Here is a 23,487-nt window from a genome sequence, read left to right on the forward strand (position 1 = left end):
GGAATAGGACTAAGATCATGGAGTACACACCTCCCTAACGTTACGCAGGACAAGCCAATTATATAAACAACTGGTGTTCACACACGAGTTTAAAATACACATCTGCTGACAGTTTTTAAGTTGTTTATTGGAAATCATAGTTTTTTTTTAAATCCCACCAATTATTTTGCCATACAAGAGCAAAGTTCAAATATAAATATTTAACATTTTTTATATAAAATTAGTAATATGGAAAAAAAATGCAAACCAACCAAGAGGTAAAAAGTGTTTAGCAATAACACTGTGTACTTCCGTCTTCTATCCAAGTGACCATCCAGGCTGGAAGCTTTTTGTTTTCTTTTTTCCCCCTTTCTTGACATATTTAAAAAGACAACCCTGTATTGGAGCACCAAAAAGTTTTTTTTTTTTTTCTCTTCCATTCCTTTTTAAAAAGTTGGAGATCTTTTATTTACAATACTCTTCTCAGTATTTTAAGTCTGATTAAGGAAGCATCTAGCAACTTCCTCTTATTAAAATAAGGAAGTGTCTTCATATTTCCTTCAAATTTAAACCCATTGCATTCTATTCTAAGCAAAAATAAAAAGTGAACACAGTTCAGGAGAACTCTTTCAGCAAATAAATAATTGTTTCACAAAAGTACTGCTGTAAACAAGATCATTTCCACAGCTAGATGACATGATGTTTTCAACCAATGGCAAATTTAAAAAGTTAACAAATGTCGATACACAGGGTATACGTGGCCAAAAGATAAATGCCTCTTTAAGAATCAACCAATAAAAATTAATTTTAAATTGTCTTGTCAAAATATGCTTCGGTTCTCTACAGTTTTAAAAATGAGTCAGAAAAATTAAACTGTAATGATCCAAAATCCCTGAACCACAACCTAGAATGTTTGACACCATCATTTTGACATTGGTTAAACAATACTAAGTTATCTGAGCAATGTAAACAAGCCTCAATTTCCAAAATAGAAAATAAATTAACAAAAAATTTCTGTAAACATTAAAAAGCTGCCTGCTAGATTATAGCTATGATCCAGTTGCGTATACTGAGAATCCTTCCGTTTTGTGTGCTTTGGACATCATCTTATGAAAGAGGGATCCTAGCTTTTCTCAATGAGTTTCTCTGCAGCCAAAGATTTTACAATCAGTTCACCCACTTTTGCTGCTGTCACTGTTTTGGCCTTTATCTAACCCTCCTAACAACAGCCATCACCTAGTTCTTTCTATGGTGAGGGGAGGTTGGTTGTATCACAGCCACATTTTTAATCCTGCCCTAAAGGAGCCCTGGTGGCGCAGTGGTTAAGAGCTATAGCTGCTAACCAAAAGGTTGGCAGCTAGAATCTACCAGCCGCTCCTTGGAAACCCTATGGGGCAGTTCTACTCTCTCCTACACGGTCGCTATGAGTTGGAATTGATTCAATGGCAATGGGCTTGATTTGGTGTTTACAAAATAAATGCGACTTAATGTTAGAGCCACATCTCTTTGAGTACAAGAAATATGCCGCTTTACAAATGCGTTAGCCTCATCCTGCTGACTTTTCTATCACTTTCATTCCGCTTTCTAGTTGGAAGTATTTAAAAGATGAAGATCATCTATAATGGCTATTTTGAGGAAAGAATAGATTTTGTAAAGATACTTTTGCTTTGAATTGATGTTTAATGCTCTCAATTAAAAAACCTGAACTTAGCACAAAGTACAAGCTATGGTTTATGACATCTTGTCAGGGAGGGGTGGGCTGATTTTAGTAATAATTTCAATGATTTAGACACAAAGAATTATATTTTATAGATTATGTAGAGAGAGAGGCTTTTAATATTCTGTCTTCCCTTTTGAAGCTTTCTCCGTTATTCTTTGCACACTGCATTTAAATAATTACCTTAAGTACAGACCACTTTTGTATATTTAAAAACCGGTTGAAAATGCATTAAATTAAAATCAGCTTATTTGAATTAACAACGATTCCTCCCTAGGGAAGGAAGTTATGGGTAACAAACTGCCTGTGTTCTGTGTCATTTTCTAATATTCAAAAAAAGCCACATAAAGAACCAGTTAGGGTAGAATTAATGACTTTTCTCATATTTCACATTCGCTTTGAAAAAAACACATAAACATATTTTCAATGAGTCCAACACTGTTAGGGTACAGTAGCTACATGGATGTGACAATATGTGATTTGGATGTTTGTCACAAAATGTGTATACTTTTCTAAACCACCTCTCAACGACAAGAGGTTTTCTTTTACCAGATTCACATACTTTCTCCTGTGCCAACACTCCCTCCCCCTGCCACCTCTGCCAAGTGCTCTTTAATAAAAGTAAACCTGTATACCTGGTCCAACAATATATTCATTTCTTTGAAATGCTGTACTGTACATTCACCTCTTATTTTCCAGAAGCAGTTGGTCTACCACCACACTTACATATACACTGGCATTAAGTGAGAACTTGAGTTTCCCTTTGTTTTTTGTTTTCATTAAAAATATAAACCTTTTCTGAACACAAAACCCTTTGAAATGAATTTAGGCAATGAAGTTGGTAAGTTATATTAAACAGCTTCCAGACGCAAAGAAATGTTCTGATAGACTAGGCTTTCAAAATATTTCTCTGTCTCCTGTATTCACTTTGCTTCGGGTATAGACACACACTGAAAAGTTTTTCATCCAGGTTTGGCTCAGTGACAGTGAAAACAGACAACATTCAAGTACTACTAGACAAACGCAGCCCTACAAGGGTAAGTGTCGACATAGGTCAGTCTGCAGAGGAGAGCTATCTTAATTAACCTACAGTATATTTGACCAAAAAAACCTTTTGAAATCGTTTTTACTTCAGGATCTGTGGCGTCCTCCCAGAGCTTCTGAAGGTCTTGCACATGTCCATGGGATGTCATCATTTTATCATAGATGCATGGATGATAGGGAGTTTTACCTTCCCCAGAAAAGAACACGTGGTATTGTGGTACTATCCCCATTTTATTAGCACAGAGGCCCATAAACACATCGTCTATGTAAAGACTAGAGTTAAGCGTCTGTGATGCCTCGTAGACTTTGGCAGCTACATCACTGGAGATCACGTAGGCAGCGCCAGCAGTGTAGTCAGGGTAAGCTGGCCACTGGTACATTTCGTAAGAGACATAGTACTTGCTCTTTTTGTCTCGAATGGGAGGGGCGCCACGATGAACCCGACCAATCCAAAAATCTTGAATGCCAATTTGTTCCAAACTTTGAAGGTACTCGACAAGATTTGGCATGTGAATAAATATGTCGTCATCAGCAGTCATAAGGAATTTGGCGTGTGGACAAAATGTATTTGCCCAACTGAACTGAAGAAGTAATTTAAGAGTAAGATTGTAGAAAGAATCAGCAAAGTCTTGCTGAATTATATCGCCATACATTTCATCTTCCCAGGCTAGTTGTCTCTGTAATTCTTCCCTCTTCAGTGGATTGGAAGGAGTACCTAAAGCAAACAGAGTTTTGATGTTAGCATTAAGCTGAGACCGAACGTACTCCTCATTGCCCCACGTCTTTCTAATCGCAGAACGCCGTTCGTAGTTTTCAGGAGCAGTCTTTACAAACAGTAAAAGGAGGATGTCTTGTGCTTGACACTTCTCCTTGTGGTTAATCAAGTACTGGAAGCTAGGCATGTCCTCCGAGTTGCGCTTCACAGACAACGTGTCATTCACAAAGTTGTAGCTATTTATGAGGTATCTGTAAGAGTAGGACTTCATATGGCTCAGGATGTGATTATCAAACGAGGTCCAAAAACACATGAGGCTTAGTATAAAACAAGTGGCAAATAAATGAATAAACTGCCATCTTTTGACTCTCCTGCTGCTAACAAACATCCTCATGTCCATTCAGGTCCTCTTCTATTTGGGATCAGTTTCAAATGGGTACTTGCTTCTTGGAGACCATAGAACTGAGTGCTCTTTAGAACAAATGTCCATCTTAATATAGATTGATCATTAGAAATGAAAAAGGAGCTTCTTATTAAACAAGATATGGACCACAGTGCAGAAAGAAGATGCTGGGACATCAAAGTTTTTCCGCGCCGGCATCCTTCACTGAGTTTGGTGATTAACCTCATGCAGCTCTCTCATGTATTTCCTTTTGTGAACTCGGAATGAGACCTATGGGAGCCATAAAGAGAAAAGAGAAAAGTAACTGGGCTACTTAGTTACCAAAAGGAAACAAATTGCTTCTAATTTCTTAAAAACCAAAGGTAACCTGAGTGACGTGGATAAAAGGTCATGAGGCGATTAGTATTTAGCAGAGGCTTACAGCTACCTACATTTTTACGGGCACACAGCGATGGAGAAAGAGCTACTCTATACTGTCTTCCCATTCAGGAAACAGAGACCCTTTTCTTCTCTCAGCCTTAAAAAAAAAAAAAGCATCCAAAATAGCTAGTGTCTTGTATACTTAACGTTCAAATTTTTCAAATGGGTATATCCATCTATACATTGGCTTGAATATGGTCAAGATGAAAGTAGCTATATAGTTCAAGGCAAAATACTGGATGAAAAGAAAGTTCCTAGCAGTAAAAAAAATCTGTTAAAGCTTGCCCCAGGAATAAGAAGTTTTTTTTTTTTTTAAATCAAAGTTCAAAATCAAGGAGTCAAAATAGGCTTCTCAAAAGGCATAGTCCAAAAGAGAAATGAAGTTGTGATACATGCAACGACATGGATGAACCTTGAAACATTACACTCAATGAAATTAGCCAGACGCAAAAGGACAAGTATTGTATGATCCCACTTATGTGAAATATCTGGACTAGGCAAACACATAGAGACCACGGGAGATTAGAGGTCACCAGGGTCTGAAGAAGGAAATGAGGAGTTATCGCTTGATGGCTACAGAGTTTCTGTTTGGGGCAATGAAAAACTTATTGAAATAAGTAGTGGTGATGGTAGCACACCCCATCCCCAGAAAAAAAAAAAAAGGAATAGTCTCTCTTTCTAACCAAAATTATTTTCATGAACCTCAAATCTATAGAGTTATCTTCTTTCTGTGATTTTTCATTTGGAAACTCACCAGGCATCTCAAATTTAATGGGTACAAAACTGGGAAGCAGCAGCATTTAACCAGCAAGCAGTGTGTTTATGGGCAGCAGACATGGATACTAAGTGCTAGCACAGCCACTTCTACTCGTTACACTGTATCATGCGTTTAAGCCAGGATCTGAAAAGCTAGCATGACGCCCCTGAAAATCTATGCAGATTAAATGGGAATATGTGTAGATATATACACAGAAGTAGGTAGATAATATCCCTAGTCCACAGGGAATACTGAGATGTCATTTCTAACCCATTCTCCTACTTTTCCCCTAAAACCTGCTATTTCCGTGCTTCCTGGCACTTCATGCATCTAAGCCAGAAATCTGAAAGTCTTCCTCTCCCTCCAGTCCCACATCCAGCTGTTTAATCCTGAGGATCACTTTTCTCAGTCTCTCTTCACCCACGCGTGTCACCATCACTTCTACCTGGACTAGTGCAGCTGACAAACTGAGCTCCTGGCCAGCCACCCCACAGTCAGGGCGACCTTTCTAAACTCAGATGGAACCACGATGCTAACTGGGCTCTTTACACCCCTTCAGAGGCCCCTTGCTACTTAGTGACAGGATAAAGTTGACTGTGTTACGATTTAGAGAGGTATACCAAACCAAAAAACCAAACCCATTGCCGTTGAGTCAATTCCAATTCATAGCGACCCTATAGGACAAAGTAGAACTGCCCCATAAGGTTTTCAAAGAGCAGCTGGTGGATTCAAACTGCCAACCTTTTGGTTAGCAGCCATAGCTCTTAACCCCTGTGCCATCAGGGCTCCACAGAATCCTTTGTGATCTGCTTTTTCAGGTACCCCATTACATCATTTGACAAAACCAAGTTTTGGGCCGAAAGCACAGCCTTGCTTGCTATTTCCCACACCCTAGCCTTTGCACCAGCAGTCTTGTGGCCTGGTATGCCCTACCCCTCCCTGCCAAGTTCTCATTCTAAGTTCTGTAGGCATCCTTCTCTGGGAAATATGAGTTGGGGTCACTTTAGCCCCCCAAACATGTTTCTTATGGGTAGCTGCCACAGCACCTTCTTCCATCCATCTTTCTGTGTGGAGACTTTCTATTTAACTGCGTCCTCAATTAAACCATGAACACCGTCAGTGGTAGGCATGATGCTGGAGCCATACTACCTCAGCACCTAGGCCAGCGCGTGATACCCAGTAGGTGTTCACCAGGTATTGGTGCAAAGAAACAACTGAATTGGGGGTCAGGATACCCAGCCAGGTGTCACCACAGATGAGGTCTATGTCACCACTGCCTGGCCATGTATTCTGTACTTCTTCCCTCACTAGGAGGTAGCACCCACCCCTCCCCCCACCCCATCCTCAGATTCTGTCCCCAGTACTTAAGACATTTTCTTGCCTGGAGAAGTAGGCTCTCTCCCCTCAGGGTCGACACATCAGTCTCCTGAGCCTTCTGGAGACTTGACAGGGAAAGGGCAACATAGGTGCCTGCAGCCAGCAGGGTCCACATAGTCCAGGCTGGGTTGATAGCTGACCCCACATCACAAGCCCCAGGGCAAAAGCCCTGGTGTTATGCCCAGAGATCTCATCTTCAGGTCCCCCCCACACAGACACTTTGCCCCAGACACAAGGCCAGGTGTATGTTGGCAGCAGCCTGCAGTGTGCCCCGCCCCGCTGTGGAACCTTCTTCCTGGCATCAGGACTTTCAGATTCAGCTGCATCTCCCACCCCTATGGTCGTTCCATGTTAGGGTAATAACTGTGAAGGCCCAGCATACAGAAGGTCCAGAGGACAGAAGATGAGAGCCAAGCCCCACCGAGACTTTGTCCAGAGATCACTGGTACATGTAACATTTTATCATCTGGGGTACAAATTTTAAAACTGCACACTCCCATTAGGAAGCCACAACCAGCATTTAGAAGAAAGAAGAGAATAGAGAATAGCGGAATGTACTGACTCTTTTTCAACATTGTGCTGGAGGTCCTAGCCAGAGCAATTAGTCTAGAAAAGGAAATAAAGGGCATCTAAATTGGTAAGGAAGAAGTAAAAGTATCTGTGTTTGCAGATGAAGTGATCTTATACACAGAAAACCCTAAAGAATCCACAAGAAAACTACTGGAAGTAATAAAAGAGTTCAGCAAAGTATTAGGATACACAATAAACATACAAAAATCGGTTGGATTCCGCTACACCAACAAAGAGAAAGTCAAAGAGGAAATCACCAAATCAATACCATTTACAACAGCCCCCAAGAAGATAAAATACTTAGGAATAAATCTAACCAGAGATGTAAAAGACCTATACAAAGAAAACTATGAGACACTACTGCAAAAAAAAAAAAAAAAAAGATACCTACATAAGTGGAAAAACATACCTTGCTCATGGATAGGAAGACTCAACACTGTGAAAATGTTTAACCTACCCAAAGTCATCTACAGATACAATGCAATCCCGATCCAAATTCCAATGGCATTCTTTAATGAGATGGAGAAACAAATCACCAACTTCACATGGAAAGGAAAGAGGCCCCGATAAATAAAGCATTACTGAAAAAGAAGAACAAAGTGGGAGGCTTCACATTGCCTGATTTTAGAGCCTGTTATACTGCCACAGTAGTCAAAACAGCCTAGTGCTGGTACAACAACAGATACATAGACCAATGGAACAGAATTGAGAATCTAGACATAAATTCATCCACCTAAGAACAGCTGATACTTGACAAAGGCCCAAAGTCTGTTAAATGGGGAAAAGACATTCTCTTTAACAAATGGTGCTGGCATAACTGGATATCCACCTGCAAAAAAATGAAGCAAGACCCATACCTCACAGCATGCACAAAAACTAACTCAAAATGGATCAAAGACCTAAATATAAAATCTAAAATGATAAATACCATGAAGAAAAAATAGGGATAATGCTAGGAGCCCTAATACATGCCATAAACAGTATACAAAACATTACTAACAATGCACAAACACCAGAAGAGAAACTGGGAGCTCCTAAAAATCAAACACTTATACTCATCCAAAGACTTCACCAGAAGAGTAAAAAGGCAACTGATAGACTGGGAAAAATTTTTTCCGATCTACATGATACTGCAAAACCTCAACAACAAAAAAGACAAATAACCCAATTAAAAAATGGGCAAAGGATACGAACAGACACTCACCAAAGAAGACATTCAGGTGGCTAACAGATACATGAGGAAATGCTCATTAGCCATTAGAGAAATGCAAATTGAACTACAATGAGATACCATCTCACCCCAACAAGTCTGGCATTAATTCAAAAAACACAAAATAATAAATGTTGAAGAGGTTGTGGAGAGACTGGAACACTTACACACTGTTGGTGGGAATGTAAAATGGTACAACCACTTTGGAAATCGACTTGGTGCTTCCTTAAAAAGCTAGAAATAGACCTACCATACAATCCAGCAATCCCACTCCTTGGAATATATCCCAGAGAAATAAGACCCTTTACATGAACAGATATATGCACGTGTTCATTGCAGCACTGTTTACAATACCAAAAAGTTGGAAGCAACCGAGGTGCCCATCAACGTATGAATGGATAAATAAATTATGGTATATTCACACAATGGAATACTACACATCGATAAAAACAATAATGAATCTGTGAAACATCTCATAACATGGAGGAACCTGGAAGGCATTATGCTGTGTGAAATTAGGCAGTGGCAAAAGGACAAATATTGTATGAGACCACTATTGTAAGAACTCAAGAAAAGGTATAAACAGAGAAGAAGCATTCTTTGATGGTTACAAGGGTAGGGAGGGAGGAAGAGGGGTTTTCACTAATTAGATAGTAGAAAAGAATTATTTTACTTGAAGTTAAGGACAACACACAATAAGAGGAAGTCAGCACAATTGGACTAAACCAAAAGCTTCTAGAAGTTTCCCGAATACAGCCAAACACTTCGAGGGAAAGAGTAGCAGGGGTGGGGGTCTGGGGACCATGGTTTCAGGGGACATCTAGGTCAGCTGGCATAACAAAGTGTATTAAGAAAACGTTCAGCATCCCACTTTGGTGAGGGGCATCTGGGGTCTTAAAAGCTAGCAGGCAGCCATGTAAGATGCATCAATTGGTCTCAGTCCACCTGGAGCAAAGGAGAATGAAGAACACCAAAGACACAAGGAAAATAGGAGCCCAAGAGAAAGAAAGGGCCTCATAAGCCAGAGACTCCATCAGCCTGAGACGAGAAGAACTAGATGGTGCCTACCTACCACTAATGACTGCCCTGACAGGGAACACAACAGAGAATCCCTGATGGAGCAGGAGAAAAGTAGGATGCAGACCTCAAATTCTAGTAAAAAGACCAGACTTAATGGTCTGAGTGAGACTGGAGGAACCCCAGAGGTCATGGCCCCTGGACTTTCTGTTAGCCCAAAACAAACCATTCCCGAAGCCAACTCTTCAGACAAAGATTAGACTGGACTGGATTATAAGACATAAAATGATACTGGTGAGGAGTGAGCTTCTTAGCTCAGGTAGACACTTGAGACTATGTGGGCAGCGCCTGTCTGGAGGCGAGATGAGAAGGCAGAGGGGGACAGGAGCTGATTGAATGGACACGGGGAATACAGGGTGGAGAGAAGGAGTGTGCTGTCACGTTGTAGGGAGAGTAACTAGGGTCACATAACAATATGTGTATAAGTTTTTGTATGAGAAATTGACTTGAATTGTAAGTTTTCACTTAGAGCACAATTAAAAAAAAATGTATGGCAAGTAGTAATTGTAGGCATCACTTTGTGAAACCGTGAGTTTTACATATTGTGTGTTCAGGGCTGTAATGTGAAATGCATTTTTTATTGTGCTTAAAAAACAAAAATAGGCAAAACCCTGTTGCCATCCTTTTAGAAAGCAAGTCCACTGGAAGACAGTGCGGCACTTCAGGGACTTTTGAAACAAAAGCAACCTGTCTTCAAGTTGGTGGTGGGCGTCTGGTCAGGTCATTTTGAGCTTGGAGAGCACGTGATGGCTGGTATCATGTCACACCAAACCAAACCCGCTACCATCAAGTCAGTTCCGACTCATAGCAACCCTACAGGACAGAGCAGAACTGCCCCGTAGGGTTTCCAAGGAACATCTGCTGGATCCAAACTGCCGACTTTTTGGTTAGTAGCCGAACTTTTAACCACACACAAAAAAAGTTGCCATCAAGTGGATTCCAACTCATAACAAGAAATATTGCTGTAGGGGATAAATCAATATCAGCAATTTCCCCACTTGGATTGGCCAGTACTTCTGGACAGGATGGGCTAAATTGAGTGAGAAAAAAAAGCATCCAAAATGGCAGGAAACATTGGTTTCCAAGGATGGCGTCTGCCTACGCTCTGCAGTTACTCATTCAGGAGGTCCACTTCCTCTCAGCCTTTCAACAGCGTTCACTCAGAAAGTGAAGCCGAAACCCCCTTTGCCTCCTGCACCATACACCATACGAAAGAAACTGGAGATTTAAACAGGGGTAGCAGATTCCCAATAGAAGATTTTAAGACAGCATAAGTATTGAAGGACTCCAGGAAAGCTCTCAACTGAAACTAATCTGCAGTTTTTCCAACAAACCCTGAGAAGGAAACAGAGGGGCATGATCTTTGAAACCTGATGGATCGTAGGCAAAACCAGCTTCCTGTTCTGAGTGGATGTGCTCAGTGCACTACAATGCCAGCTCAGTTTGCACATACTCACAGCTGTTCACCATGTCTGAGCTTTTCTGTGGACTACCAGCCCGCGAGTGCTGACCCTTGCGTCTTTCAGCCCCTCCAGTACAAAAATGTGCACTTGACTCACCAAAGGCACTCGTGTCTCCATAAATAACCAGGGTCTGTTCCTCATTAGGTTGGGGTGCTGCTGGCCCCATAACATTCACCTTACCCACTCCTCCTCCACGCACACCCCAGTTCCACGTATTTAACTGTCCTCAAAGAGTCAGAACTGTTTTCTGAAGAATGACGAATAACTCGTCATGAAGCCAACAACCCACACTGCTTATTTGGGTTCCGAACAGCATGTGAAGTTCTAAAGCTGAAATTTCTCCACCCTCGGCAGCTTGAATTTAGCTGCTGTTTACACCAGTTACGACCAAATCTCACTGATGGCGTTGATCTGATGGGGAAGGCTTAGGAGAGGTGTAGTGCTCTTTCAATGTTACCCAACTTCACTTTTACAGCAAAAGAACTACCTCACTGCCCCACATTCAACCACTGTCACCAGGAGGCGTTTCCCAGACAAGAGCAAGAGCACCCCCTCCTCTAAGTGCATTCATTGCAGCCACACCGTGTTGCGCCCACCCTGCTTTACCGAAGGAGACCAAGCAACTTGCAGTTGGTGCTCACTCTTCTGGTTTGTGGAAAACCTGGTGACGTAGAGGTTAAGAGCTGTGGCTGCTAACCAAAAGGTTGGCAGTTCAAATCCACCAGGTGCTCCTTGGAAACGCTATGGGGCAATTCTACCCTGTCCTTTAGGGTCGCTATGAGTTTAAATTGACTCGACGGCAACAGGTCTTCTGGTTTGCTCAGCGTCTTAAAGCTTCTTTAAAGCTCATGGTTTAGCTTCACGGTCGAAAGGCAGGGGAGGGATTGGAGAGAAGCCCACAAGCCCGCCTGATCTAGTGAAAGAAAATGCTGGGCCTTACAGGAAACAAAACGGTCCCAGTAATGAATGCAAAGCTCAGCGACATCCACACAGACCGCCGGCTTTTGTGTGGCTGCCTCGCTCAGTGAGTGGCGAGCAGGCTGGAAACTCCAGGGCTGTGCCTGTTTGGGGCCAGATTCATTGTGTAACCATGGGGAACCTTCCCCCCACTCCGATCTAGCGGTTTAGTCTGCAAATTGGGGCGAATACCAATGCAGTGTTACTGAGGTGACATAAAAATGATGGATGACTTCAGGGCCTGCTGAAAAGGTGAAGCAGGAGAGAACACAGACAGATTGCTCTGAGGAAATATGCAGGTATTTAAAGCGCAGCCCCTTGGGTTTGCTTTTACTTGGATTGGGGAAAAGGAACAGGTATTGTTAGTATTTTCCTTTCTAATAGAAGTTGTCAGGAGAATAAAGAACAGAAGTAGAAGTAGGGGCGTCAGAAAAGAAGGTGGTAGACCCCACCCCAAACACTTTTCAGTCGGGACCTGTGCCTCTCAGTCAAAAGAATGTTTCTTCCTGAGACAGCACTTTAAACTTGTCTGGAAAAAACCAGAGCTGGGGCCCCAGGGCTGCAAGTTTCCCTGTAATGACCACTCACTTCTCCTGTCTCAGCTCTGCCAACAACCCATTTCATTGGTGAGTCTACTTCTGTGATCCTAAAATATATACAAAACCTACTATAAATTTTGAAGTTTTAGTCAAGATGGTGAGGTCAGCACTTTAAGGTCAAGTTAAACTACTTCCTTGTGTAATGTGGAAACATTAATCCTACAAGTACTTGAGCATTTAGGATGCAAATACTTATGCCAAACAGGGTGGAAGGTCACAAAGCAGTATTTCATAGTCTCCAGACTCAAAGCATATACAGCCAAGTGGAGACGAGACTCAGTTCCCACGGAAAACAGTCGGTACACCAGGGTAAAGTACAGTGTTTTGGTGCTAAATTGGGTGACACCAACTCCAGGCACGAGAAGAGTGTCCCTAGGAGTAGAGAGATCACTTAGGGTTGGATTAGTCAAGGGATTTCAGGGAACCTGAGGGTGGGCAGGATTAGGTGGCTGCAGGAGGAGGAGCGGGCTTTGTTTCAGACGAGGGAAGAACTGCTGAACCACAGCCAAGAAAACCCTACGGGGACAGTTCTACTCCATCACATGGGATTCCTATCAGTTGCAGTCGACTCAATGGCACCCAATGACAACAATATACTTTAGAGTGGATGTATATCTGAAAGCAGGGAGGTTGGGCCGTCTTATGGGGAACCTGGATTATCAGGCAGAGTCATCTCAGTGGGAACTGAGGGCAGCAGGAAGTCACAGAAGTGTCTTTGTTTTAAATGGTAATGCCCTTGTTGAGTAGTTACTAAGCTTGAGCAGAAGGGGCAGTGGCACCCAGGGTGGTGTGCAGAAGGCCTAGAGATCACACCACTCATCTCAGGGCCTTGTGCTGGTGCAGGGTGAGTGGAAGCTGAGTCCGGGGTGGTGCAGGTGGGGAGAGGAAGGAAGGGATAAAGAAGGGCATTTCACAGAAAATAACCACCCAGCAGTGCCTGATGATTGGCCTGGGATGCGGAGGAAGGAGGAGGAAGAGGAAGAGGAGGAATGTAACCTAATTTCAAGCATTACTGACAGAGGCAGGAAAACGGGGCTCCTGAGTTAGGAGTGGGAGGGGGCAGATTTGGTTTTAGGCTTGTGTTGACTTCGAGGTGTTGGAGGGACAAGTTAGCAAAGTCTAGTAGGTGATCTAAGACTGGAGTTAGGACTGGAGATCCAGGTTGGAGCTGTGAGTATAAAGATGACTCATATCATGGGCAGATATCTCAAGGGGGAAAGATGAGCAGAGAGGATGGAAGGAGAAATATACTCAGGGGAAAGAGAAGAAGAGGGGGGAGTCAAAGAAAAAGGAAAAAAAGCAAGTATTATAAAGGACTATTTCGTCAGAAAATTTACATGGGGTGAAAAAATGAGTAGAAGGAGACAGTGGCTAAACAGGACAAACGAGGCCATTGTCATGAAGCGTGGATGACAGATACTGACCCAATAGTTACCCTTGTGCTGGGAGTCACAGGAGTGTCTACATCAGACCCAGCCCCACCGGGAGGTTCAGGTTGAGGTTGGGAAGGTATCTTTCATGAAGAGAAGCAACACTGAACCTGACACCTGAAGGCCGAGTACAGTTAACTAGAGAGAGCTGTGGGTTGGAATTTTTAAATGCATGTATTTTTGTTCCCATCCATAGGCTTCTTGACTACTCCTTCTGGTTATTGCTGTAATATATTACCATCATCTAACCGTAGATATTCTAACATTATTAGATTTTATTTAGTAGACATACGACCCTTCTAAATCTAAGGAAATCATATTTTATTATGTATATATATCTACTTTCCACATTACCTTCCACACATTCAAGATAACTTATCCAGAAGAAAGTTGTTTATGTGGCTTCACTGCATTTCTTCTGGAATCTTAAATCCCAACACATTCACTCTTCAGCCACAACCTCTAAATATTCATTTAGAGTCATCTGCCCCACCTCCCCACCTACCCAGCAATCTCCTGACCTTTCTTCCTTTCTCCCCTCTCTGTCTCAAATGCATGATCATCTGGACACCCTTGCCCTCCCCTCCCTTGTTTCTGTCCTTCTACCCCAACGACCCCAGACCCTGATCACTCTTGTTTTCTACTCCTCCCACACCAGCAGGGCTGCAAATGTGAAGATGTAGCTAGAGGCAGAGTGTTAAGGCCCTGTAGCCATCCTTTTCCTTGACCTGCACCTTCTCCCTCCCAGCCTCTGTACTAGACCCCCGCCGCCCAGTACCTGTCCGTTCATTCTCAGCTGATGGCTTCACCTCCTGCCTCAGAAAGAAAAGAGAAGACATCAGGTACATTCTCAAAGTCTCGTCTCCTATTTGTGCCTCTTCACAGAACCCCTGGGCTTCCCAACACTCTCCATTCCCTCTTAAAACACGCTGCCTGCAGCCCACAGAGTGTTGGATGTTGTTGACTGCAGCCTACATGTCTGCATTCATACATACACACCCGAAACAAAGGGTTACAAACAGTGCGAACCCTTATTACATGTGATGCACACTTCTATTCTTGTTTTTCTTTCTTTTCTTTTAACGCTGGTTATCACTTCCTAGCGGCATTTCATGAACCATTTATGGGTTGTGTCCTACAAAACTGAAAACCACCAACCTAGATGGAATCAAAGGTCTATTATAAAATAATCATCTCTTATTTTGATTATAGCCAAAATAAAACAGACCCCCAAAATTCTATATAAATGGACACTGTAATTTAATGGGAAGATTAATAAATTTAATGGGAAGATTATGAATTAGAATTTGGAGGTATTAACTAGGTAGTTTAACCACTCCTTTCTAGCTCCAGTATTTTTTCGTTGCTGGGGAAATAAAGTATTATAATGAAACCTGCCCTTAAAAATAGTCTCATAGGAAATAGGACTAGATTAGTGATTGTCTTCATTTAAAAGGTCACTTTAATATTCAGAATATCCCCATGAGCCCCAGCTGTGCTGAGAAGCATGCAGATATGAAAGATTCCTTTTATAGCGTTTATAAAGTATAGCTAGGAACTGATGAAGCTCCTCGAGGAAGTCACAGAGGGAAAAAAAAAAGCCAAAGTACTTTGCACCTTTTCTATTTTAAACTTTTCATACGTCATGTTTGATGGGAGAGACAATTTTTGGCTCCTACTCAAGCATAAAAAAAAAACCTGTTGCTGTCAAATCAATTCTGCCTCCTAGCGACCCTACAGGACAGAGTGGGACTTCCCTGCAGGGTTTCCTACGGAAGGAAGGAGACTACCACATATTTTTCCCACGGAGTGGGAGGTGGGTTGGAACCACCAACCTTTTGGTTAGTCAGCTGAGGACTTTAACCACAGCAGCACCAGGGTTCCTCTATTCAACCATAACTAACTCAAAAGAGAGAAAGATAAAATTTTCTGTAGCGTCTTTATGTTACATTTTATTTTTCATTCTATATATTTTTTCCTGCATTGTTCTGATCATCCATCATCTGTTGAACATAGCTAGGAGCCAAATTGCCATGCTAAAAGAAATCAGGAATAAAAAGCCTGAAATTTACTAGAAAGGATAAAATTTTTCTGCACAGACTTGTAGTAAATTATTTGTAGTGCTTGGTGCTAAGAGACACATCTGGTGACTGTTTGGTACTAGTTGCCTGCTTGATCTGTTCCAGAAGGAAGGGAGCAACCTGAAATTGGAATGTAAAACCGGTTGCCATCAAGTCAGGTCCAACTCATGGCTACCCCACGTGTGTCAGAGTAGAACTGTGCCCCACAGGGTTGTCAGTGGCTGAGTTTTCAGAAGTAGACCACCAAGCCTTTCTTCGGAGACACCTCTGGGCTGACTGGAACCTCCAACTACCCAGGGACTCTCACAATTGAAATGTGGAAAATTTGATATTCTTGCAATTGTTATGTTATTCTTTAATTCAAATTTGAGTGCTTCCAATACAAGGCCCATAAAAAAGAGAAATTGTACTCAATAGCTGTCTTCAGGTGTTTTTGAGGCTGTGACTTTAGCTATGAAACTGTCGCTTAAGCCATGGGCAAAGATGAGGGCCCTCTGGAGTTGTTTTCCTTCCACATTAACATAGACTTAGTTCTTGAATCAACGTTGGTCGGATGACTTTAAGTGTCAACTGAGCATGGGTTGGGCCAAATGGAAAGTTAGGTTATGAAACCTATAGTGTGAATTCAGTAACAACATCCCTGTCTATATAAACTAAGTTATAAATTTCTTCTTAAGTTAAACAGAGGTATAGATTTCTGTTCCCTGAGTGTGGGGAAAATAAAGACAAGGAAACACCAAATGAACAAACCATTAAGGACAGGCCCTGAGTCTCTACTAAGGAAACTGGTGGCATGGGATTTGAGAACATTATTTTAGATGAATTATGCTGAAAGTCATTGAATCTGCCCAGTACTAGGTTAATTATACAGAATTTTAACAAGTAAAATAGCTGAAATATAAAGTAGGGGTCGGAGAGGTCCGTTTGCTTTTCTAAGCTTAGTCCTCTGTCTTGAGTCTTGTGACACAGATGTCTGGGGTGACAATTCTTGTTTTGTTTTTTTTTTTTCTTGCCCACTAAAGCAATAAACTTCTCCTTTTGACCACTCCAGGAATAGCTGCTAGTATGCAAGTGTCAACTGTCACCAGGTACTATTCTGACATGTGTGTGTATACATATACTCTTCAAGCATCACAACAACCATATGAGGGAGAAAGGATCACCCCATTTCACAGAAGAGGACACTGAGGCACCAAAATAGTTAGCCATGTCACCTCCATAAATTCCAAAGCCCGTGGCAGCTCAGAAGCAGCCGATCAGTTCTAGGTCTGGCCCTGAGCTCCTTCCCTCCCCTTCTCCCTGGGTACTGGCACAGCTCTTCCCAGAGTTCCCGTCAGGATAGGAGGGCAGGGAAGGGGGTGGGCCAGGGCCAAGAGAAGCAACCCAGGAAGGCAATGAATTTGCTTCACTGTCTGAAGTCTGGCAGCATCTGTGTTTTGCTACCGTCTGCATTTTGTTAGAGCATGTTTTAATTTTCTTTTATCAACATACCCTTTTCCTAATCCTCATCTCAATTTTCCTTCCTTTCCATTTTTGGTCCTAATAGTATGGGCACTGCTTTACTAGACACTGGGCAAAACCAACCTCATGACTTTAAAGTCTTTCCTCTACAAAGATTGGGGAACCTAGGGAAAGAAATCCAAAATGGTCAAAAAACTCATAACGACCCTATAGGACAGAGTAGAACTGCCCCATAGGGTTTCCAAGGAGTGGCTGGTGGATTCGAACTGTTGACCTTTTGGTTAGCAGCCAAATGCTTAACCACTGTGCCACAAGAAGAGTAAAAAATAAAAAGATGGAAGAAGGGGAGGGAAGACAAAAAAAAGTCTAGGACTCAGAGAGGGTGTTTTAAACAAGTATTCAATTAATTAGTCTGAAATGACAGGAGAGAAGCTGTACACACACACACATACCCTAGCCCTGCAAAAGCTATCATTAAAAAGCTATAGCCAAAAAAAAAAAAAAAAAAAAGGCTATAGGAAACATTTACATTTAAGGACAGGGAAATTTTAAAGAAAAATTTAAAGTTGGCTCAAGAAATCATATACAAGCTGTGAACGTGATTAGTAGGGATCCATCCCAATTTTTACTGCTAGTGGATGAACAGAGGTACCAGTTCACGTGTCAGTAAGAATAAAAGTTACTGCTTAAAATGCATGCCTCCGCTTTAATATGGTATAAACATGCTGAGAATGGCCACCACTCCCAGCCCCGCCCCGGCCACCCCTGCGAGGAGTTTTCGGACACAATGGCTGCTTTATCTGGGTCACTTACAGATCAATGTTCTCTCAGGCTAGGACTTTCCAAAGATTCTTGAGATTTCTTAGGATGGCTTTGTCTCAGAAAAAAATTCAGGTTGGGGGGCAGAGGTGGGGGAGTGAGAGAGGTGGGGTCCATGTAAAATTCATCCATAAACTCGATGTGGGCGGCCCCTACACTAAACAAGGTGTTCTGTGAAGAAGAGATGGGGGCAGGGGAGATGAAGGAGATGGAAGTTGGGGAAGTCTTTGTGGACGATGAGCAGGACCTAGAATAATGGCTAGAATTTGAACATGGGTTTGGGGAGGAGAGGAGGAGAAGCGACAAATCAGAGAGAGAGAAGGAAGAGAGGGGCAGGTACCTGGCTTAAAAGGGTAGGGTACGGGGAGCAAGGAGAACGGCATTCTAGGAGAGGTTATTATAGGAATTTCAAAAGCACACAATAGAAAAAGGTGTAGCTTGAGTGGAGAATGCCAGATAACTTAGCTAGGGTGAAGTGAGAAGATTAGAAAGGTGGGTTGAAGTCAAATCATGGTATGAAAATGATGATTCAGAAATAAGGTGACCGTATGACCCAGTTTATGCCTGTTGTCTAGTGACAATCCATATGTCCCATTGTGGACATAACATTTAGAAACAGGATTTCATTGGTACCCTTTTGGGGGTGGGATCATGCGAATAAGTAGTATGAAACCCTAAGGAGGGGATTGGTCAGTTTTGCTATCCACTAGGCCTAAAATGAGCCATCCCAGAGGCAGAAAGGGGGCCCCTCACTACCAGCAAGAAAGAAGAGATGGGAGCAGAGTGTGCCCTTTGAACCCAGGGTCCCTGCTGTGAGAACCTCCTAGGCTCAAGAGACAGTGGGCTGCTGGAGAGACAGTGAGAAGCCGTGGCAGAGAAATGGCTGCAGCAGAATCAGGATTCCTGTGCCAGACAGCTGCAGTTGGCTTCCTGGCCTATGGAATAAGGATGTTACAGTGGGTGTGCCAACCCACGGAGCTAGAGAGCTGAGCGCCTTCAGGACGGAGGCTTCCTGGTGGGGCAGTGTGCCTCCAGATACTTGTTGACAGAGCTTAAGAGCTTTGTAACATTTGCTCAAGCAGGGCAGAGGACGGGATGAGGGCCAGAGAGAGGTCTGCTTGTGGGTATGGCTGAGAAGAGGCTGTCCTGATCGAAGAGCTGTATCCTGAGTCATCCCTGATCTTGAATTGTAACCTGTTACTTCCCTAATACACCCCATAATTGTGAGTATTGTCTGTGAGTTCTGTGTGGCCACTGCAATGAATTATCAAACCCAGCAGAAAAGTAGAGAATACCGTGGAAGGGACGGCTGGTGTCAGAATTGGTAAAAAGAATGGCAGGAGGAGGTATGTCTGACCTCCGCTTCATAGGAGTCAGCTTTGGGCTGATGCTGATTTTCTCTCCTCCCCTTTGTAAAGTTAGATGCCCCTGCTGCGCCATTTTACAGGCGTATATATGGCGTATTTCTGTCACAGTCAATCAATATTTGTTACAAGTTAGTTACCATTTATTGACCACCTACCCATCACATTCTATGTAGCAGACCACAGGCAGGGTGTGGTGAAAGCTTCAGAGATGTCTCAAGGGTAGCTTCTCCACCAAAGAATAAGTAAATATCCTGGCATCACCTGGAATCTGGACTGATGGAGGCTGGGTGACAGGAGAGAGTGGAAAAACCAAGTTTTAGAATGTGAACAAAAGGGATTGATATCCTGGTGCTTCGAAGTCACATGAGCTTGACTTCTTTCTGAACCATTGTTTCTGAGGACCATCTGAGATAATTTATTGATCAAGTGTTCAATACGTGCTAATTTCTTTTCTCTAGAAATTATTCACCTATCTTTACCATGATGGTATTTTTTAGGGGTCGTTTTCCTTTCAAAATGATGAGCTGAACTGTTATTATCCTTAAAAAAATATTAGATATGATTGCTCAGGACCACATGACTGTTGAAACTGAGAATATAAGTACCATTCTTAATTAACTGAGCATGGTCTTCTGTTATCCTTGACAGAGAAAGAACAATATGGTTATCACAAGCACATAAAATACATTTCAATGAAGATGACATAGGTGTAACATTATAAACCAAAAAAAAAAACCTGTTGCCATCAAGTCGATTCCAACTCACAGCGACCCTATAGTACAGAGACCTGTCCCACAGGTTTCCAAGGCTGTAATCTTTACCAAAGTAGACTGCCACATCTTTCTCCTGTGGAGCAGCTGGTAGGTTCAAACTGCCAACCTTTCGGTTAGCAGCCGAGTGCTTAACCACTGTGCTACCAGGGTTCATAAGATTATAAGATCCTGCAAATTATGGAGAAGAAAACCTGAATCATTTTGCTTAGAGCACTATCAAAAAGTAGAAAGGTTTGAGCATATACAAAATCCTCAAAAGAAACAGTATATTTTGTTATTTTGAGAGATTATTTTCTCCTCAATTTCTCCCAGTCTCTTTCTAATCACTTCCATTTGTTCTGTTATGTAGATTCGAGTGTACTTGGTCCTTGGAAAGAACTTGACCCTTTACAATTTGAAAGTCACCAAGTGCAGCATTTCTAGCCAAAGTGACCCCTTTTTAAAAGATGACCTATTTCAAAACCCACAAGTTACTATTCACACTGTTCTATATTTAACAATTAGAAAGTTACTGCCTTTTCCCACAATCTCGCCATTTGAATGAGTCCCTTTTCAAAAGGGAAATGTGATCTCCAATTTAATCAAATGTCATGTGGCATTTTTCCTTGATAGGGTCCTGTACTTTTTCCTGAAAACGCTTTGCCCCTCTGAGTTTTCGTTGTGGTCATAGCATCTATATGCAACCCAGCTGACACCTACTCATCTCTCACTTAGGAACAGTCTCCCTGTCCTCCAGTCTGAATTCCCCATCACAACACTCGTCCCATCCTAAAATCTCACTGTGAGCCCCTGGAGAGCTGAGATGGGTGAGACCGAGTCAGCCTCGCCTTGTCTTCAGAGACCAAAAACAAACAAGCAAACAAAAACACCCAAACCAGTTGCCATGGGGCCTATTCAGACTCATGGCTACCTTATGTGTAGCAAAGTAGAACTGTTCCATAGGGTTTTCATGCCTGTGACCTTTTGGAAGCAGATGGCCAGGCCTTTCTTCTCAGACACCTCTGGGTGGGTTCAAACTGCCAACCTTTTGGTTAGCAGCCACTGCTTAACAGTAGGACTTCCTTCCATCCTTTTTTTCTGGGTCACTTTCAGCCTCTCACATCTCTCTCCCTTACCCCATAGGGACCAAGCAAAGTGTCCCAAAATAAAGGCACAAAGGGACAAATCCAATTCCACTGGATGTACTTTCATCAGAAAATTATCCTAAATCTGAGCTTACAAGCCACCCCCAGCCACGGCGAGGTGACAGCCTTGATGTTCCTTTAACGCAATGGTCCATAACCTACAAAAGTCAGCACCGCACCCGGCAAGAAAAATAGAAAGTGTGTAGTTGGAGTCAGACCAAAAGTTACGACTTTTACCTGTATGCTATCTGAATAGGCAACCAATTGTCACTTCAGAATCCAAAATAAAATTTGGCAGGGCCAAAGGAAAGCAAAGTGGCAAAGAGCCCCCTCCGCTCCCCACCCCAGCCCGGAAGAGGTCATTTTCCAGTCTCTGCCCACTTCTCTGTCTCCATTTTCCCCCAGCCAGTTACTCGCGGAAAGCTTGCGGTTTCCTCATTTCCAACCCAAAGCAGTCTTTCTACCCTTGGGGGTGGCGGCAAGATTGGAGCCTCCGGCCAGAAAGTGAGGCCCACGGAGCGCGCCATCCGCCTCCAGCTCTCAGGCTGATCTTGGCTTCACAGCGCGGTGGCCTCCACCCCAGAGCTCGGCCCCAGAGGAGGAGCCAGCCCGGCCCTGGGAAATGCCCTCCCAGTGCCCCAGAGCCCCAGACCCCCGACCCTACCTGCCTCCCCAGGGCGCGGCTCTGCCGGATCCCCGCGCCGGCCAGCGTGAACAAAGGCGCTCCGGGGAGAGAACGCGCTCTGCTTCCCGGGCCGCGCGTTCGGGCGGCGGGCAGCCCTGGGCCGGCGGCGGCAGGGCCTCACCAGCTCCCAGAAGCTGCTGTGCCGCGCGGGCCGGGCTGGGGCCGCGTGTCCGGGCCCAGCGTCTGCTCCAGCCGCGCCTCCGGGACCCCCGCGCGCATTCCAGCCCAAAGTCCTGGGACTCCCCGGGGCGCAGGGGCGCGCTCCCTGCCTCCGCCTTCCTTCTCCTTTCCGCCCACGAAGATCTCGCCGGTCGAGCGCCAGCACAAGACTTCAGTTCCCTTTCCCCGGGACTGAGAGCTGCCGGGGCGGAGGCAGGGCCCCCAGTCCCGGCACAAAGAGCAAACCGCCCAGGGCGTCCCGCCTATTTCCCCAAGCGTGTGAAGACTTCCCCAGTTGGCGAAACCGCGGCAGACAGCGTTTCCACCCACAGAGGGACTCGGCCCCAGCGAGAAGGCGGGTGGCTACAGGGTTTTTTTTTTTTTTTTTTTTTTTAAGTCGTACGCATAAAACTACACATTAATACCAGATGAAACAACTGCTCTCAATATACTTCTCACTAATAATTCGTTACAACGCGCAACAGTTAGTGAGAGACGGGAAGTAAGTTTTTACTGAGTTGCAGCTCTCAGATGATCTTATTTTCATTTTAAAGCAAGATCCGTAAGGCCAGGTGACTCTCGACAGCTCCCACGTTGAGCTTCTGGGGGAAGGCTAAGTAACAAAGGAAACTAAGCTAAGGCTGCACTTCAGCAGCTCCTTTTCAAACTACAGGGTGGGATATGGGGTGGGGGACTCTTTCCCCCCAAAAATTGTGCCTCCAAGCCCGGCTTCATTTCAAAGGGAGCTTAAAGTATCACTTACCCGGTCCAAGCACAACTCCTTAAACTCCCAAATCGGAGGTCGCCTTTCCTCCTAGCATCCAAGCAAAAGTCATTGGTTTCAAGAACAAAATTTGCCCGCTTTAAATCTTGGGAGAGGTCAGGGCAGCCAGCACTCCTTCCGTCCCTCTTCCGCGGACGGGACAGGCTGGGGGCCGAACGGAGGTGGGTCCAATCAGGGGCTGGGCCGCGGGGGCTGGGCAGCCGCAGCCTCCCCCGGGCGGCTCACACCCGGTCTCCAGCGCCTCGCTGCGTCACTGCCACAGCCCAGCCTAGCCTGTACCCCGCCACGCCACCTCCCCCGCTGTTCATGAAGGCGATGGGCCCCGCCCAAATTTGTTCTCATCCCTGGATACAAATTCCAGGAAGTGCTTCCAAGTCCCACTTCATTAGTAAGTGGTGGTGTTAGGTGTTGGACTGGACTCATAGCAGCTCATTGTACAACAGCAGAATCACTGCCTGGCCCTGCGCCATCCTCACAATCGATACTATGCTTGAGCCCGTTGTTGCAGCCACTGTG

The 23,487-nt window shown here is 43.8% G+C and overlaps 2 protein-coding genes across 5 annotated transcripts in view; one reads left to right on the forward strand and one right to left on the reverse strand.

The window, feature by feature from the left end:
* The window catches only part of MCF2L2 (MCF.2 cell line derived transforming sequence-like 2), a 224,251-nt gene that overhangs the window by 141,493 nt on the left and 59,271 nt on the right, over window positions 1-23,487 (forward strand). The window lies entirely within an intron of this gene.
* On the reverse strand, window positions 114-23,239 carry B3GNT5 (UDP-GlcNAc:betaGal beta-1,3-N-acetylglucosaminyltransferase 5). Of its 3 annotated transcripts, none has more exons than XM_049881594.1 (3): window positions 22,951-23,239; window positions 19,602-19,729; window positions 114-4,128 (listed from the first exon to the last, which is right to left on the reverse strand). In XM_049881594.1, exon 3 carries the CDS (start codon window positions 3,853-3,855, stop codon window positions 2,710-2,712), a length of 1,146 nt encoding a protein of 381 aa, XP_049737551.1. In that variant the 5' UTR covers window positions 3,856-4,128; window positions 19,602-19,729; window positions 22,951-23,239; the 3' UTR covers window positions 114-2,709. The 3 variants fall into 3 exon arrangements, with proteins under 3 accessions (XP_049737551.1, XP_049737559.1, XP_049737562.1); XM_049881602.1 differs by lacking the exon at window positions 22,951-23,239 and adding an exon at window positions 22,008-22,920; XM_049881605.1 differs by lacking the exon at window positions 19,602-19,729.

The sequence above is a fragment of the Elephas maximus genome, chromosome 1 (genome assembly GCF_024166365.1).
Source record: "Elephas maximus indicus isolate mEleMax1 chromosome 1, mEleMax1 primary haplotype, whole genome shotgun sequence".
Lineage (NCBI taxonomy): Eukaryota > Metazoa > Chordata > Mammalia > Proboscidea > Elephantidae > Elephas > Elephas maximus.